Raw genomic sequence first — 14,919 nt, 5'->3', positions numbered from 1 at the left:
CTGAACTTCAGGCAGCCCACATGCATGCATTCTGCTTATTTTTCCACACATAGTTAAAAAACAGGAACACCGGTACTCAGAACGATTTGCAGTCTGAGGAAGGTCTGGGTACCGTTTGCATACATTAAGAATTATATGCTATAGAAATTAATCAAGGCATCTAATGTCTATATATAGTGTCATTAAACTGTAAAGGAGAAGGACTTTATCCCTCGGCGATGCTGCAGGGCATGGACTAAGTTACACATTATGTTATGTTAAAGGATATTTATACAGCAAACTGTCACCTCTGGAGTGGTCCCTTGGTGCTCTGTTGGGTCTGAAAAGCAAGAGGGTATGTTAAATTAGTAGGACTGAGTGAGAAAAAGTGCAAGAGAGCTGTGATGTGCAGTTGGCAGCTTTAGTTTGGTTTACACCTTTCGCTGAGCGCGGGTCTGATTTTTCGGTCAGTAGTTGTGATGTGTTGTTGAGCGAGGCTATGTGTGGTTTGTTTTGTTGGTGTGGTGTAGTGAAGTGCATGTGGTCTGTTGGGCAATGTACGTTTGGTTGTGTCAGGTCTAGAATTTGAGAGATGTAAGCAGAGGGAGGAAATTTTTAGTGCGTTGGTTAGTGGTGGCGTTCCACCGTACCACCTCCGCTTTGGCCACCTGTGGTATGCGTCCATACCAGTGTCACGTATTGTGGTGCGCTAGGGTGACTGGGGGTTCTCCCTCCTATGTTCTGTGCAGAGTTGTGGGTTGTCTGCAGGGTTATTTAGTGGTGATGCCTCCTACACCGCTTGTCCTGAATAATGGATTTCTACACCCCTTTGGCCTCTGACATAACCTGGTGTGCAGCTGCCATCGCCTTTCTGGGCCCCTTGAGGGGGCACGGTAAAGCTACTTCTTCGGCATTCTCATTTGGAAATGCTTCCATCCAAATTAGGGCCAGATGCTGTAGACCGGCTCAGTGAAGGCAGATGACAACGATAGCATTGTTGACTGTGCCAACTGTGATCTACAGAATCAGTACAATCAGGGCTGCAACACTGCCAGCATTGTTCACCCTCTAGATGTTCCCCAGCAAAGATAACAAAACAGATGTGGTACCTCAATCCGATATGCAACTGATCTAGTGGGGGGTCAGATGATCCTGACTTAAGGTTAAGGGTTGACAGTGTTTATTTTCTACCTGTTCCATCAGCTTCCCAGGGAAGAGTGTATTTGAGAAAGAATTTTTCAGTGAGCCCTAGTGTCCATAATCAGGGGCTGTGGGTAATTGAAATGAGCTATGCAATTAGAAATGCAATTAGCAGGGTAGCATTTATGAACACACAGTGAAGCCACAAACAAAGCACCAGCAAAGCTGACCATGGTTTATTAAATTAGAAGCAACATTCTCAGTGCAACATATCGGTTTGGAGCAGCTTAAGATGAAAGAGGGGGGGGACCATGCGGACAATTTTATTTATTTATTTATTTGCATGTTTAAATCGCTCACACAGCTCGCGGGCATCGAGGCACTGTTACAGTAATTGTTTTGTTTCAGTTGCGTAACAGTTTTTTTTGTCTTAGTTCATATTTATAACTTGCTTAAAAACCTAGAGGTGTCTAAGGGCGGACCCGGGGATCGAACCTGTGTTGCTTCATGTCATCTTGCTTCCAAGGCAAGCACTTTGCCGCTGAGCTATCCTCCCGGGATGACAATGCCCTTTATTTATTTGCTCTCATTATTGCATGCCATTATGAACAGTACCCCGTACAGCAGAATAGCAATTCCAATTCAGAATCTATACCCTTCAGAGGCATGATCAAATCTAATTAGGTGCTGAACCTTTGTAGCTAATACACATAACTCTCTTCTTTGACACAGTCATATACAGTTATGGAGGGCAAAATGTGTCATCATGCATGACACCTAATTTCAGTTTACTAAGCGTGCAGGCTTCCCATATACATGCTCTCGAACCAAGTGTTTAGGGGCTGTTGACGAATTTCTGGAGTTTTCTAACGGGCCTCAAAATGGCATGAGTCTCTTGTGTACTTCACACATCAGTATACACCAAGTAACTAGATGACATCGGCACTGTCAACAGGTGGGCAATCCACTTATATATCATGCTGCCACCACAGCTAGCATCCAGAGTGTTGCCCCGATGACTACCATGGCAAAAATCCACAGAAATTCCAGCAATGCCAACAGTATTCTCACCTTGACCAACGACCAATGTTATCACACCATCTTTAGTTTTGTTGCTGCCAGCACCACCACCACCACCACCACAGAAATCAAACCTCCACTCCCAATGTCTCGATCCCAGCCCTGACGTTAGCCCTGCTGCACCAGAGAGTCTTTTACAGTTGGACGCCCTCATGGGAGACACCTGCCAGGATGATAACTGCAACAATCAATCTTTTGGCTGCACCTCAGGCTTGTCCATACACCCTAGCCATTAGTGAAAAGAGCTGCACCCTCCTGCTGCCTAAAGAAGCCGTGCTTGTTGGAATGATGGAGGAGGCACCGAATGTCAAAGCACAATAGATGCATGATGATGTCTATGTATAGGACACATATCATCATAACCATTCCCATTCGCAGCAAGATGTGTTCACAGGCAGTTTGATGAAAATGGTGTGGGTGATGTTAAAGGGGTTGGACCCCGCTGATATCACCTTAACAGCCTTTTCTTGGGGCAGGGAATGGATCATGGGCCGTATGTTCGCATTTCCCCAGAGCAAGCTTTTCAGTGGCTCTAGACATGCTGCAGGCAATGGAACATCGCTAAATGCCCAGAATGTGGTGTGAATAATTCAAAGTGAAAAAGACCAGTGTGCAATATTAACCAAGTGAATGAAGCTCACAACCCTGTTATTACAAGCATAATTGTGAAATACAATGATTTGCTGTCATTCCTATGTCCTACAATGCTTTTTGATTTTAGGCAAAGCAGCCACAAACGCTAATTTGTGCTATTTGTCTCGTTCTGCTTTCCCATAAGTATATTCCAGAATCAGCGCCAAAGGACTTTGGAAATAAATAAAAATACACAGCTTCACCAAGACTGTTCTCACCTTCATATACTTCTCTCTATCAGTTCTTCTTCTTAGTCCCAGGTACCCCAGGTGTGACAGTCAGCAGAATCATCCCAGTTAGCTGGCATACGCTTACTGCCCATCGCCATGTACCTTTGGCAGGATCACTTGACCATGCAACAGTTATAGGATGTATTCATTTAAATACTTCCTTGATAATCTATCTTGACAAAGACTTGAACCTGCTTTCTTGGCAATGTTTTGAATCTGCTTGCTTACTATGCAAAGTAGTCCCTGCACGCACCCAGAACACCCTTATTGCACACGATTACATTATTGTATTATTCTCGAAGAGCCACATTTTGCTCGCCTAACAACGGCAAGCCTAGACTCAAAATGTGGGAATGCAGACAATCGGTGCAGAAAACTTGACGAACTTCAGGTGTCCGCTGCTTTGGGCTTCCCCAAAGCGCTACACGACATTATAAACATACAGGAATTTAAAGTGATAAAAGCGAGATCATGAGACCATCAGAAAGACATGGAAGTGTGGTGTTGCTGCAACAGAGCTGCTGAGTCAAGGTTGACGCATGGTGCTTTGCTGTGATGTATGTTACACTTTGGAAGTGGCGCGTGCAATTGTGCCACTCTCTTTAAGGTTGGAGGATATGCATGACAAACACACTGTCGTTGCTTAACTGTCTTTCTTCCCATTCAAACCGTATGGTTAACACATGTCTCAAACGGAAAAGCAATTAGATGCGAATTGTCGCCTGATAGTACAGGACATGTGGTATGGGAAATTATAATTGCAATTTTTTTATTAATTCACAGGTGTTGGGAGCTCAGTGCTGGAGACATATGGATATACCAAGCACCAATATTAGCTGCCATTGGGGTAGGTTTCTCTTTGTTAAACGTTTACTATAGTGTCACTATTTCACCTTCAAAGTGTTAAGGTTAAATGTATATATTTTGGCATGTTCAATTCTAACATATTAGATCACTTCGTCCCACTTGGAATGCTGCCGGTGAAAACACTGGTGGAATTCCCTTTGATCATCCGATACAGTGTTTTAATTGTAGGGGTGGGGGAGAGAATATAGAGGTATAACGCCCTGTAAACAAAGGGCCTCATTACAACTCAGGTGTTAAGGGTTAACGCCGTCGTTAACCCTTAACGCCTGATTCTGATTTTAACGGCTGATTTTAACGGCTGCTTTTAGCAGCCGTTAAAATCCATGGCGCTAAACCGCCTTGGTGCTAATTACGCCACCGTAATTTACGGTGGCGTAATTAGCGCCTTCCCCACTCCCATTATGCCCTATGGGGCAAAAATGGGAATGGGGAAGGGTAAAATGGGAAATGGGGATTTACCGCCACACTCACCTTGGAATGGGGCGGTAAATCCGCCATCCACCATGTTGTAAACGTAGTTTACACCATGGTGGTAAAGTTGGCGTACTTACCGCCTAGGTCGTAATGACCCCCAAAGACACTAATGCAAGCCACGAGCCGCAATGCGGCTGGCGACACGCTAAGAGCAGCAAAGTGACACTGAGCCCACGTTAAATAGTATTGCACTGGATGTTTTATGCGTCAGTGAGGCCAACTGTACAGCTCTATATTTTTATTAGATGCAAAAAAAATAAGCACAATAAATGTATATGCAAATTAGTAATTAGATCATTTCAACATACATAGGTAAACACAGAAAAACACATGGCCTAGATTTGACACTTTATGTAAGACCGCTTTCAGAAGTCCCAGCTTTTTAAAAGTGTTTGTCAAAGTACGATATTCACAGGGTTTAGTGATTAATGACCACTTTTGCTGTAATAGATTGATTTAAAGTCGTTTCTCACATAAGAGCCTGGGCTGGTTAACATCTGAGCAATTGTGCATGTGTCATTTTGATATTTTCTTTATTCACATCACATCGTGTTTCGTAGTTATTTTCTAGCTGGAGACAATTAGCGATTTTACAACCTACTATGCCCCAGAGTCACAAAACATGTTTCCTACTTGCAAATGCCAGCTTCTTACTAAAGTGAAAATGTCTCAAACCTTGCAAATCAGCACGACCTTAAATAAAAAAAACTGCATGCACAAGTGCGTTTGCACATGACAGACGTGTGGCCCTTCGGTATAATTGGTGTGGTCTAGATTACTGCGAGTATAAAAGGATCATCACAAAGTCATGCACACATTCTGTGCCACATTGCCATATATCTGGTCTGTTTTGTTTCAGGCCCTGTAAGGAAACGTGCAAAGAAGACAGGAGGCTTTGCAAGCCCTTGCGCCACCTGGATGTTGTGACTTAGGCACATCGCTGTGCAGTCATGTGTCACTGCTGAAGTGATCATAGCATGTCCCTTTCTAGGACGGCTATGATCACATGGAATATGTTGATGGCTTCCTGATTGCCATATACTTCCACTCTCAATCTGACTCCTATGTGTACTGAAGCTGGGCCCGGCCTCCCTGGAGCTCATAACAACTGGCAACGAGGGATTTGACATAGGCTGAGTAGTCTGGGCTCACTTTGCTCTTCTTAATAGATCCCTAACTAAATAATAAATCACAGAACAATTATGTGTATGGAAAAGTTGTAGGCTGTAGGCATTTTATTTTCTTACAGAAAATACAAAACAACAAAAATCAATACACTGCCATATGCTTTTGGGCACCTTGTGTCCAGTCCCGAAGTTGCCCAAGGCTCCTCCTGAGTCCTTGTTATCCCTGGGTCTTCGTTCCTGGGCACATGCCGCCTACGACATGCTTTGGACCGTGTACCGAAAGAGTACTTGGCGTTCCCGCTTCTGCCTGCTCCTTCTTTTTGGGCCGTGTACCGAAAGAGTACTCTGCGTTCCAGCTCCTGCCTGCTCCCTTCTTCTTCCGTTATTCTTGTAGGGTGGGTTGGGTGGCAAACGTTTTTCCTTCCCCTTATCCAGGCACTAAGAGCCTACCCGAGAGAGGTGAGCTCTTTACCTGGTGTGTGCCACCTCTCCTTTTCCTGGCTTACTTATACACCACAGGCCTTTTGTTCCTTCTTGGGGGCTGGGTTGTCCCCCGGCCCCTTGCTGTTATATTTTGCACCTTCCCCAGGTGCTGCTTCCTGCCCTTTCCTGGGCTTTTGTTTCTTGTGGCGCCGCTCGGACGCCTCTCCCTACGCTTTTGCGTCATTTCCCCCCACCCCGCGCCTAAACTCCCAGGCCCTCCATCGTCCCACATTTCATGCAGCCCGGGGCCTGGGGCATTCCTGCATGTGCGTTGGCCTCCCTGACTCACACTCTGTCTGACTCCTTGCGTGGAGCTCCCAATGCAGGTTGTCTCCTGCAGCAAGGCCTGTCTCCCTGGCGTGTGGTGGTCTCATTTTCACGACCACGTGGGCGCTGCAAGGTGTGCGCCTCGGTCGGTCTCCCCGACGGCAGCCCTGGTTGTGAGGGGTGCATGCTGCCAGCATCTCTGCCGGCACACAGGGGAGGAAGAAACTTTGTTGGAGGTTAGGGAAGTTGGCCACTACCCACCGGCCGCTCGTAGCATCAGCTGAGAAGTACGAGCAGGCTGTGTGCGCGTCCTGGTGTGGCTGACAAAAGTAATACAACCAAGGTGGAAAGTGAAGGAAGGACTTCCGCAGCCTGTTCTGTGGCTGCCTGCACTCCCGCCTGGAAGAGTCCCTCGGTGGTGGAACGCAGCTGAAGGGATTGGAAAGAGTGCAGTCTGTAGTCCAAGTAAGACATTACATGTGCGTGGGAAGCCAATCGTGCCCGCAGCAATGTGCGGAGCAGCCACTTCTGGTGCTGCATCCTGGAAAGCCTTCAGCAGCAAAATGTTGGGGAGGGGCTGCAAAGAAAAGAATCCAGCTCCCAGCACGGCCATATATTAGGCCAAACCTCAGAGGACGCACATATTTACACTCAAGGGGCCCAGCACCAATTCCCGTCTACTTGTGGTTGGCACTGTTCCCCTCTCAATAGGAGGAGGAGGCAGTACCCAAATACATTGGCCTTTTCTACCGCAGCCCTCAAGAAGGGTACTCATGTGGCCAGGCTATCACAGGGACTATGTTGCTGAGTAAGTGGAAGGCAGTGACCAGCCACCGAGGCCCCTTCTGCCATGGCCATCAAAAGTATAGGGAGTAAAGGGAGTACCTGTGTAGGAATAAGGCAAGGGCCTGTCATGCAACTGGGCTCCAGGTTTGCCAGCAGTGGCAGATGTGCCGATGCCCAAGAGGCTGGGCTCACAACCCCAGGACTTCTTAACTTTCAGACACTGAGCCCGAGCCCAACGGGTACATTGCAGCCCACAGGCATGTCCTTTCACAGCCCCGGAGCGCCAGAGTTTGATAGGAAGGTGAATCCAGCAACCCTGGGCCCAAGTTGGGCGTACTGGCTAGACATACTTTTGAAAAAAGTGGCTGAAGTAACAGATGATGCAAAATAAAAGACACTACTGCTGTTTTACGCAGAGTGAGGTTCTCAAGCTGTACAGAGTACTGCCTCCAGGCAATGGTTCTTATCGAGCGGCGAGTGGCAATGGCCAACATTGATTATAAAAGAGTCCAGCTCCAACAGGCTGCTCAGGGGCCCGCTGTGTCAATAGACGCATTCTATACCCTGCTGTGCCAGTTAGCAGTGACGTGCACGTTTGTTGATGAAGAGGTAGCTAGCTTATTCAAAAATACTGGACTAACAACCTGTGCACCCAGATACTGAAAGAACCAGGAATTCCACTGTTATGGATCCTAGAATTATTGAGAGCTCAAGAGCTTGCTTAGGTGTGGTCGACCCGGATGGAGATGGCCATGAAAGGGCTGCAAGTGGAGGAGGTACACACCATCAGGCCCCAGAGCAAGAAAGCCGCTCCAGTAAAAGGGGCCGGAAGTGGAGCCATTCCAAAGAAGGGCAAGGATGATGCAACCCGGAGACTATGCACGTTTTGTGGAGGAGGGTTGCAACATGTAGGATTGTGTACAGCAGTAGGGCGGCAGCGTGGTAGGTGCCACAAGGCTGGACATTATGCCAACTCCTGCAAGCCCTCCTAGGCATCAATAACCGCAGCCAGCGAGCCTAAGCCATGGAGAAACAGACGGGCAGAAGTACCTGCCAACATGGCACTTATCGAGGAGGACGCCAGCTGGCCTGAAGAGGATGGAGGTGAACGCAGGAATGAGAATGAAGTGGTAACCCTAGTTGAGTACGAGTATGATCATAAAGAGTTGTTCTTCATGATGGAACAACAGCAAAGACCTCCAGAAATCGACACAGGGGTGGCACTGCGGAAAAGACAAACAAGGCAAATAAGGACAGTGCCCGCTGGCCCAAGAATGTGGGGGGCTAGCAGTGCAAACGTAGTCTTCAGCTGAATTTTGTTGGAGTTACAAAATGTGTGGTAATATCTGGTGTTCTTACCCTTGGCATGGGACGTTGTGATTTATGCACATCCCTGTGCAGTCAAGTTTTACTGCTGAGGTGATCACAGTGCATTTCTTCTAGGATAGCTGTGATCACGCCGAATATGTTAATAAAGGGAGCGAGCAGCTTGGGCTCTCAAGCTGGCTCCTGTGTATTATTGCATTGCATGTATTATTGCATTGCATGCACTGAAGCTGGGCTCGGCCTCCCCGGATCCCATACCACTGAATAGCCTAACCTTTTACCACACATGCATAGATCATGCATTTCTTTGATCTATTTTCAATTTCATCCCTGAAATAAAAATGGCACTGAAACCCATGCATTGCAATACAGGGTCTCCCCGTTTCTTGGCTAGTAGACATCTAGTTGCAATGTGGGATAGCATTCTCCTCAACGTTTTTTACTTCTATTCCTGGTTAGTTGAGTGACAGCCAGACTCCTGATGATTGGAAGTCCATTACCAATAGGTCTGCAGCACCCTTTCCTTACATTGTTTGCTGTCTTCTTTCACCCTCTGCCGTCTTCAGCGCTTTCTGTCTGCCACTTGCCATGTCCACACCATGGAGCTGATAGTGACACTCTGAACTCTTGCTGTTTGCCCTGATGCTTGCATAATCATTATGGGACTGAATTAGTGCCCCTCTTTTAACCTGATGCCCTTGTGCACTGCTGGGGAGTGTTGCTGTACCCCTATGGGCCAAAGACATTGCCTTTGGGATGTTTCCTACTATCTACTGGCTTCAATGCCAACTGGAGGTGCTTGGGTGCACCTGCTGCTTGTACCTCAAGATTGCAGATCACCAAATTTCCTGATTCTGTCACCATGCTGATTCTTTGAAGTGAGTGTCAGCATAGGGATTCTTTCATCATAAATGTAGGTAAATTGTGGATTTTTAGCAGTTGTTGCATCAGAAAAGTCTATGTGGTGTATCAGAGTATGATTTACCTTATCCTCTTATCTAAAACGTTGCATGGCAATTTGCACCATTTTTCATGCACTAATGAATTATACCTGTTTAGTAGATGATTCATGCTCAGTGAACGAGAGCCAAGTTGAGCACCCATTCACTATTGAATGAGATGATTCCATTGACCTTTTTGTGTCCCAATCTCTAACTAGTAAGGTCAAGTATAGCCTACATTTCCAGTTACTACCAGCTTTTCTTATTTAATTTTATTTGCAACCAACACTGTTTTTAATAGTGGTCACTGGTGGTCTTGCTAATTCAAGGTGTGCTTGCTACACATTTTGTTAAAGTAATGTTTGATAGATATTGTCCTTGTAAAATATAGTTTCTGTTGCCACTGGCCATGCTGATTTATACAAGCCACTACCAGCCTATTCAATATAATTTTGGATACCACTGGACATATTAACTTAACTTTGGTCAGTTCCTGCCTTTCTAAATGTGATTGCTACTGGCCTTGTTCATGTAATTGTGGGATGCTACAAGGCTTGTTAATTTGATGTATGCTCACTATCGAACTTGTTAGAATTATTGTTCTCATAAGCAGCCATGTTCATTTAATCTTTGGTCACTACAGGTAGTGTTAATGCCCTTTTTTCCTACCAGCTTTGTTCCTCCTTCACTCTCTTGATACTGGTCCTATCATTGAGATCAGCCCTAACATGTGTCTGTAAATATTCACACACCCATCCTAAAAACCTCAATTGTGGACTCCATTACGTACTGCCTAGCATGTTGGTACAGCTTCAAAGTCCCACAAAATGCTCCCAATTCTATAAGGAATGGCTCAATTATTCATCAATCTCTATGAAAATTGCTATGGTAATTCACCAGAAATCACTCTAAAACATCAAAAATCAATCCACTATTGTTATCCCTTTTATATTCCGCTGTCACCATTTCTCACTCCATCCACAACTTTCTGATACCCAGCCAAACTTACACTAGTCTTTTAGAATCCCAAATCCTGGCTCAATAAGACTGACTTCCACACGTATCATGTACAACTCCGACAACTCCCCTTGATGCTTGCAACTGAAGCATAGATTCCCCCTCATGGCACAACCACTATTGCAACCGTTCGCACAGGCTCAGTGAGTATGACATTCCTCTCAAATAAAAAAGCAGTTTGCTGATAGGGTTGAACAATGTTGATTGGGTTTACTTACAAGAATGATCAGAGGAGAATCATGAAGAAAAAAACTAAAATACATCACAAAATTCCTCCTTGGAAATGTTTGGCATCCTTTCTTTATCACATAGCACATGAAGGAACACAACAGAAGACACGATGATGAGAATAACCAAAGCGCTAAACTAATTCATGATATGGTTCAGGTAGGCAAGTGTGATGAAAAAAAATAACTAATAATGGTTGGGATATGGAACTATCATTATGCTTGAGACACAATACAATCAGGGTGTCCTGAAACTCAATAGGAATGGCATAGAAAAGGTTTCTTCCAGCAGTCTCAAGAAACAAGCAGAACATCAAATCTGCTACTATGAATCATTAGTATTAAAATGGCCCTTATTAAGATTCTGCTTTGGAATTGTCCCGGCCAAGGTCCAATGCCCAGTGGAACACTGTGTTCTTTTTGTTCAAGTTGCTATTTTGCAGTTTGATGAACCGACTTTCAGAGGGTAGGTGGTAAGGGCCCTCCAAGGCCAAAATCATGGATATGGCAGAATCTTAGGTTATCTTCTAAAATTCTGAGACAGAGGTGGAGTTTTCTCAAGCCCTCTCCATTCTCTCAGGGTTTCAGGAACCTACTTGGTAAGTTAACTTTCACTTGCCCACCTACTTCTTCTAGGGTTCTGGTCTCCCAAATATTCTTCCTGCTTGTGAGCACTGTCATATGCTATCTTTTTCTATATAATATTGTAGCATCTTGTACTTCCTCCCACCTTTAAAATCTTCCCTGGACAGACCTGGTCTGCTGGAAATCTTCATGGTCTCTCTGACTTTTAGGGGTGCCTGCTCTCCTCCCACCTCCTCAGGTCTTGCAACTCTGTGTCTCTCTAGCTTGTCTGTGCCCTGATCTTCTGATGGTAATCCTTTTCTTCTTCTCCAACCTTTAGAGCCTTGATTCCTCCTTTTCATATAACTCACCCCCTCTAGCCTCCTCAACAACCTTCGCCATATGTAGTACAATTCTTCTACGTTCCTCAATTATCTCCCACCAACTGCCAGAATGACTTATATTAAAGTTGGCAACAATTCTCCTTCCAACTTCCTCCATGATTCTCCTTCCAACCAACTCAATAATTTTTCCACCAGCCTTCTGAACATATCTCCTTCCAGATGGTACAAATTCCCTTTCCAAGCTTCTCAATAATTCTTCCTCCAACCATGTCAACAAATCACCGTCCAGCCTCCCTGATATGTTTTCCAGGTGATAATTACTCTCTGTTTTCAATGTAACTTACTCAGTCCAATTCCCAACATTATTTTCCAAGCTCCCATTTCAATGCACCTCTGGCTCTCCAAGCTCCTTGAAAAACCTTTTTTATGGCTCCTCCTTGAACACCCAACACTCTATTTTGATCATGTTGGCTTTTGTAGTTGGGTAACTTTCCCCTTGGGTGGTGATTAGGGTCATGGATTGTACCAGTGTAGTGTGGTTTTGACTACTCTGTTAATCAGCCAATTCCTTGTGGTCAATTCAGTTGGCATGAGCTTATATCAAGCAAAACAAAAGAATTGATAGCTGAAATGTTTAGAACTAATCCCAAAATCTTGCATTGTTCTGGGCAACCCTCCAGAAGATCTTTGCCTGCCAAGCTATTACAGAAAGAGGTAACACCATATGCATATCAGGCTTGGTCCCACCACAAAAGGGGAAGTCCATCCCAAACTGCTTGGTCACATCCCTTCTGCACAAAAACTCTAGTAACACCAGACATGTTTTGGACTCCTTAGGCATCATCAGTGAAGTGCAGCTTGGTTCTCTAGGGCCAGCAGGCATGTGTTGCCTAGAGCAATGCCAGAGGTAAGACTAATTCTAAAGTTTCCAGATCTCACCTCTTTTGTTGAGCCTATATCAAGGCCTTCCACCATTTTGGATTGTATATCTGCCCTGGACATGTGAGCTCTCATTAACTCTCCGAAAGAGACCTGCTGACTTTGTCTGTTGTGAACTGTATTCCGCTGTTTTCTCTGCAGGGGAATCAAAAGTCAGAAAAACCTTTGGTAAGAAAAGGAATAAAAACAGTGTGCATGTAATACTTTGATCATGGGCAGTGGTGTCGCTAGGGGGGAATGTGGGGGTGCCGCCCCCCCCTGTGAAACCCTGTGCTCCCCCTTGTGCCCCCCCTACCTAAGACAAGCAGTGACCATGTTCTCCCCCTACTTTTGTCTGTGCCCCCCTACTTTTGTCTTTGGCCCCCTCTGTGCCCCTCCTAAATTCGATTCCTGGCGACGCCACTGATCATGGGTAAAGGAACACTTTGTAACCTCTTCAGTGCTAACAGGAGGAGATGAACAGTGCCTGTCTGTTTTGTCTTTTGTGAGAGTAATCCATATATGTTTCAGTCCATGTTTATTTTTCAAGCACAACTTTATATTTGCCGAGGTCAAGTGGCCTGTGCCAGTCTGTCTCCATTCCTTGAATACTTTACTTAGCAGTGCTGCTGAAGAATGTATTTCCATACACACTGTTGAATTAAGAGTGTTGTGACTCATTCTCTTAAGTGTATTTGCATTAATTAATGTGCTGAGTGTTTGGTTCTGGCTAAGGTGGTGGAATAGCTTTCTGTGAGTACCATTACTATGATTGTGGTTATCCCTAAGGTGTTTGGCTTGAGCCACTTACCCTGGTTGGTGTTGGTGTTGGTGTTTGTGTGTGGGGGAATGCTCGTTTGCCAGCCCCCTGATTTAGTGCAGGGACTCAGTTGGGTGGTCTTTGCATCCCCTATACACCTCCTCTGGATCCAACATCCATTTTCTCAGGATAGTCCCTGTCCTGTTTTTACCACCCCATTGTTATTGTCCAAGGTTAGGAAGATAACTTTGTCACAATCCCCATCATTCATAGTCTCTGCTCACAACTCCTCTTTGTTTTTCTGCTTACTTGCCTGTGTCTTTTGGTGGATTGGGTATAGTGGGGCGATCACATCCTTGTTTGTTGTGGTTCAGGTCAGGGGTGGTGATCAGCCAATGGATCTGTGGCAACCATTGATTCCTATCCAGCGCAGGCTTCATATCTCCACCACATACTGCCTAGTTTGCTGTAATGCCTAGATGCTGCTCTTTTCACCCTCATCTACCTTTCTGCAACTCCTGATGTTCATTTACCCTCTCCTCTTCTTTTCTCACTCTCCTCCTTTTTGAAACTCATGTCCTCCTGTTATTGCTCCGTCCACTCTCTCGTCCAGCCTCCTCCAATGTAGGTCTTTCTCCAAACATACAGCCTCCCCGGATTCAGCTCCCCCTTTTATTGTCCTGTAGTGCCAGTAACTGACAATCTAATGAGTTTAGCATTTGCACATGTAATATTTTATGTAATGTAATGTTGGATTTTCTGAGCAGGCCTGTGAGCCCATTCCCAACAGTTGTGTTTGGTGGAATGTAATGTTGCTGATCCATGGGATAAGAAATTAAGGGGTCTGTACTGCATTGAGCCATTTGCTCACACTTGCTCTCTAATGCTCTGCTGCTGCTCCATCCCCCGCATCCTCTCAGCACACTTGATGTCATCCCCAATAGTGAGCCCCTGTGTGGCCATGCTCTAATTTACGGGTGTTTTCAAGATTTCTATGTTAATGAGATGGATGCTCTTTAATGGTGGGCAGAAATTCTGGTAGTGTTTGGGAATTTTCTTTTACAGGAAGTGATTGATGGTTTTTCTACCAGTCTCACATTTACATCTCAGAAAGTTAGAATATTTCTAAGGTACTTTCATGTAATGTTCACATCCCTCCTCATTGTGGCAAGGATGGGGTTAGTCACATCACCCCCCCCTCCCATTATGCTCATGAGCCCAGCATCATGCAGATTATTGCATCAATAGACCCCTGGCAACCTCAGCACCCACCTCAAGTGACAAGCTGTGGACTTCGAAACAAAGCCCAATTCACTAAGGAGTTGCAGGATGAACACTGAGTTACTCCTCAAAAGAGACCATTTGTTTCACTAATAAATTCTCAATTGTAACTCTGACTTACTCTATGCTTTCCAGGAGTAAGTAAGAGTCACTTCTATTAACTTAAGGTAAACCTTTTAATCACGAGGCAATAAGTGCTATGATGATAACACTCTTAGCCTAGAATTTAAATGACATCGGCTGATCTATGTACCCTCCAATATGAAGACCAAACATACATGCTGTAAGTAAAGGACCTAGGAAACATCTGTGTAACTATCAAAGATGGATTTCCCAACTTGCTTGCTGCTGTGAAACACTTTCTTGAAGTACATGATTTGTTGGGAACTTCCTAGGCTTCACATGAATTCGGTCATATTTAGTAGGCATATGATCTTCATGCAAAACATACATGGCAAGTTAGGATGTGAAGTAG

The 14,919-nt window shown here is 45.1% G+C and overlaps 1 protein-coding gene across 3 annotated transcripts in view; it reads left to right on the top strand.

Moving 5' to 3' along the window:
- The window catches only part of PTH2R (parathyroid hormone 2 receptor), a 1,139,291-nt gene that overhangs the window by 953,974 nt on the left and 170,398 nt on the right, over positions 1-14,919 (top strand). For all 3 annotated transcript variants that reach the window (XM_069615615.1, XM_069615613.1, XM_069615614.1), the window contains exon 9: positions 3,846-3,909. In XM_069615615.1, the coding sequence (XP_069471716.1) occupies positions 3,846-3,909 (64 nt within the window). The remainder of the gene's footprint in view (positions 1-3,845; positions 3,910-14,919) is intronic.

This window comes from Ambystoma mexicanum, chromosome 9, assembly GCF_040938575.1.
Source record: "Ambystoma mexicanum isolate Mex_15411 chromosome 9, UKY_AmexF1_1, whole genome shotgun sequence".
Taxonomy (NCBI): Eukaryota; Metazoa; Chordata; class Amphibia; order Caudata; family Ambystomatidae; genus Ambystoma; species Ambystoma mexicanum.
Note: the sequence above shows the minus strand (reverse complement) of the source record. Positions and strands in the feature narration are given on the sequence as shown.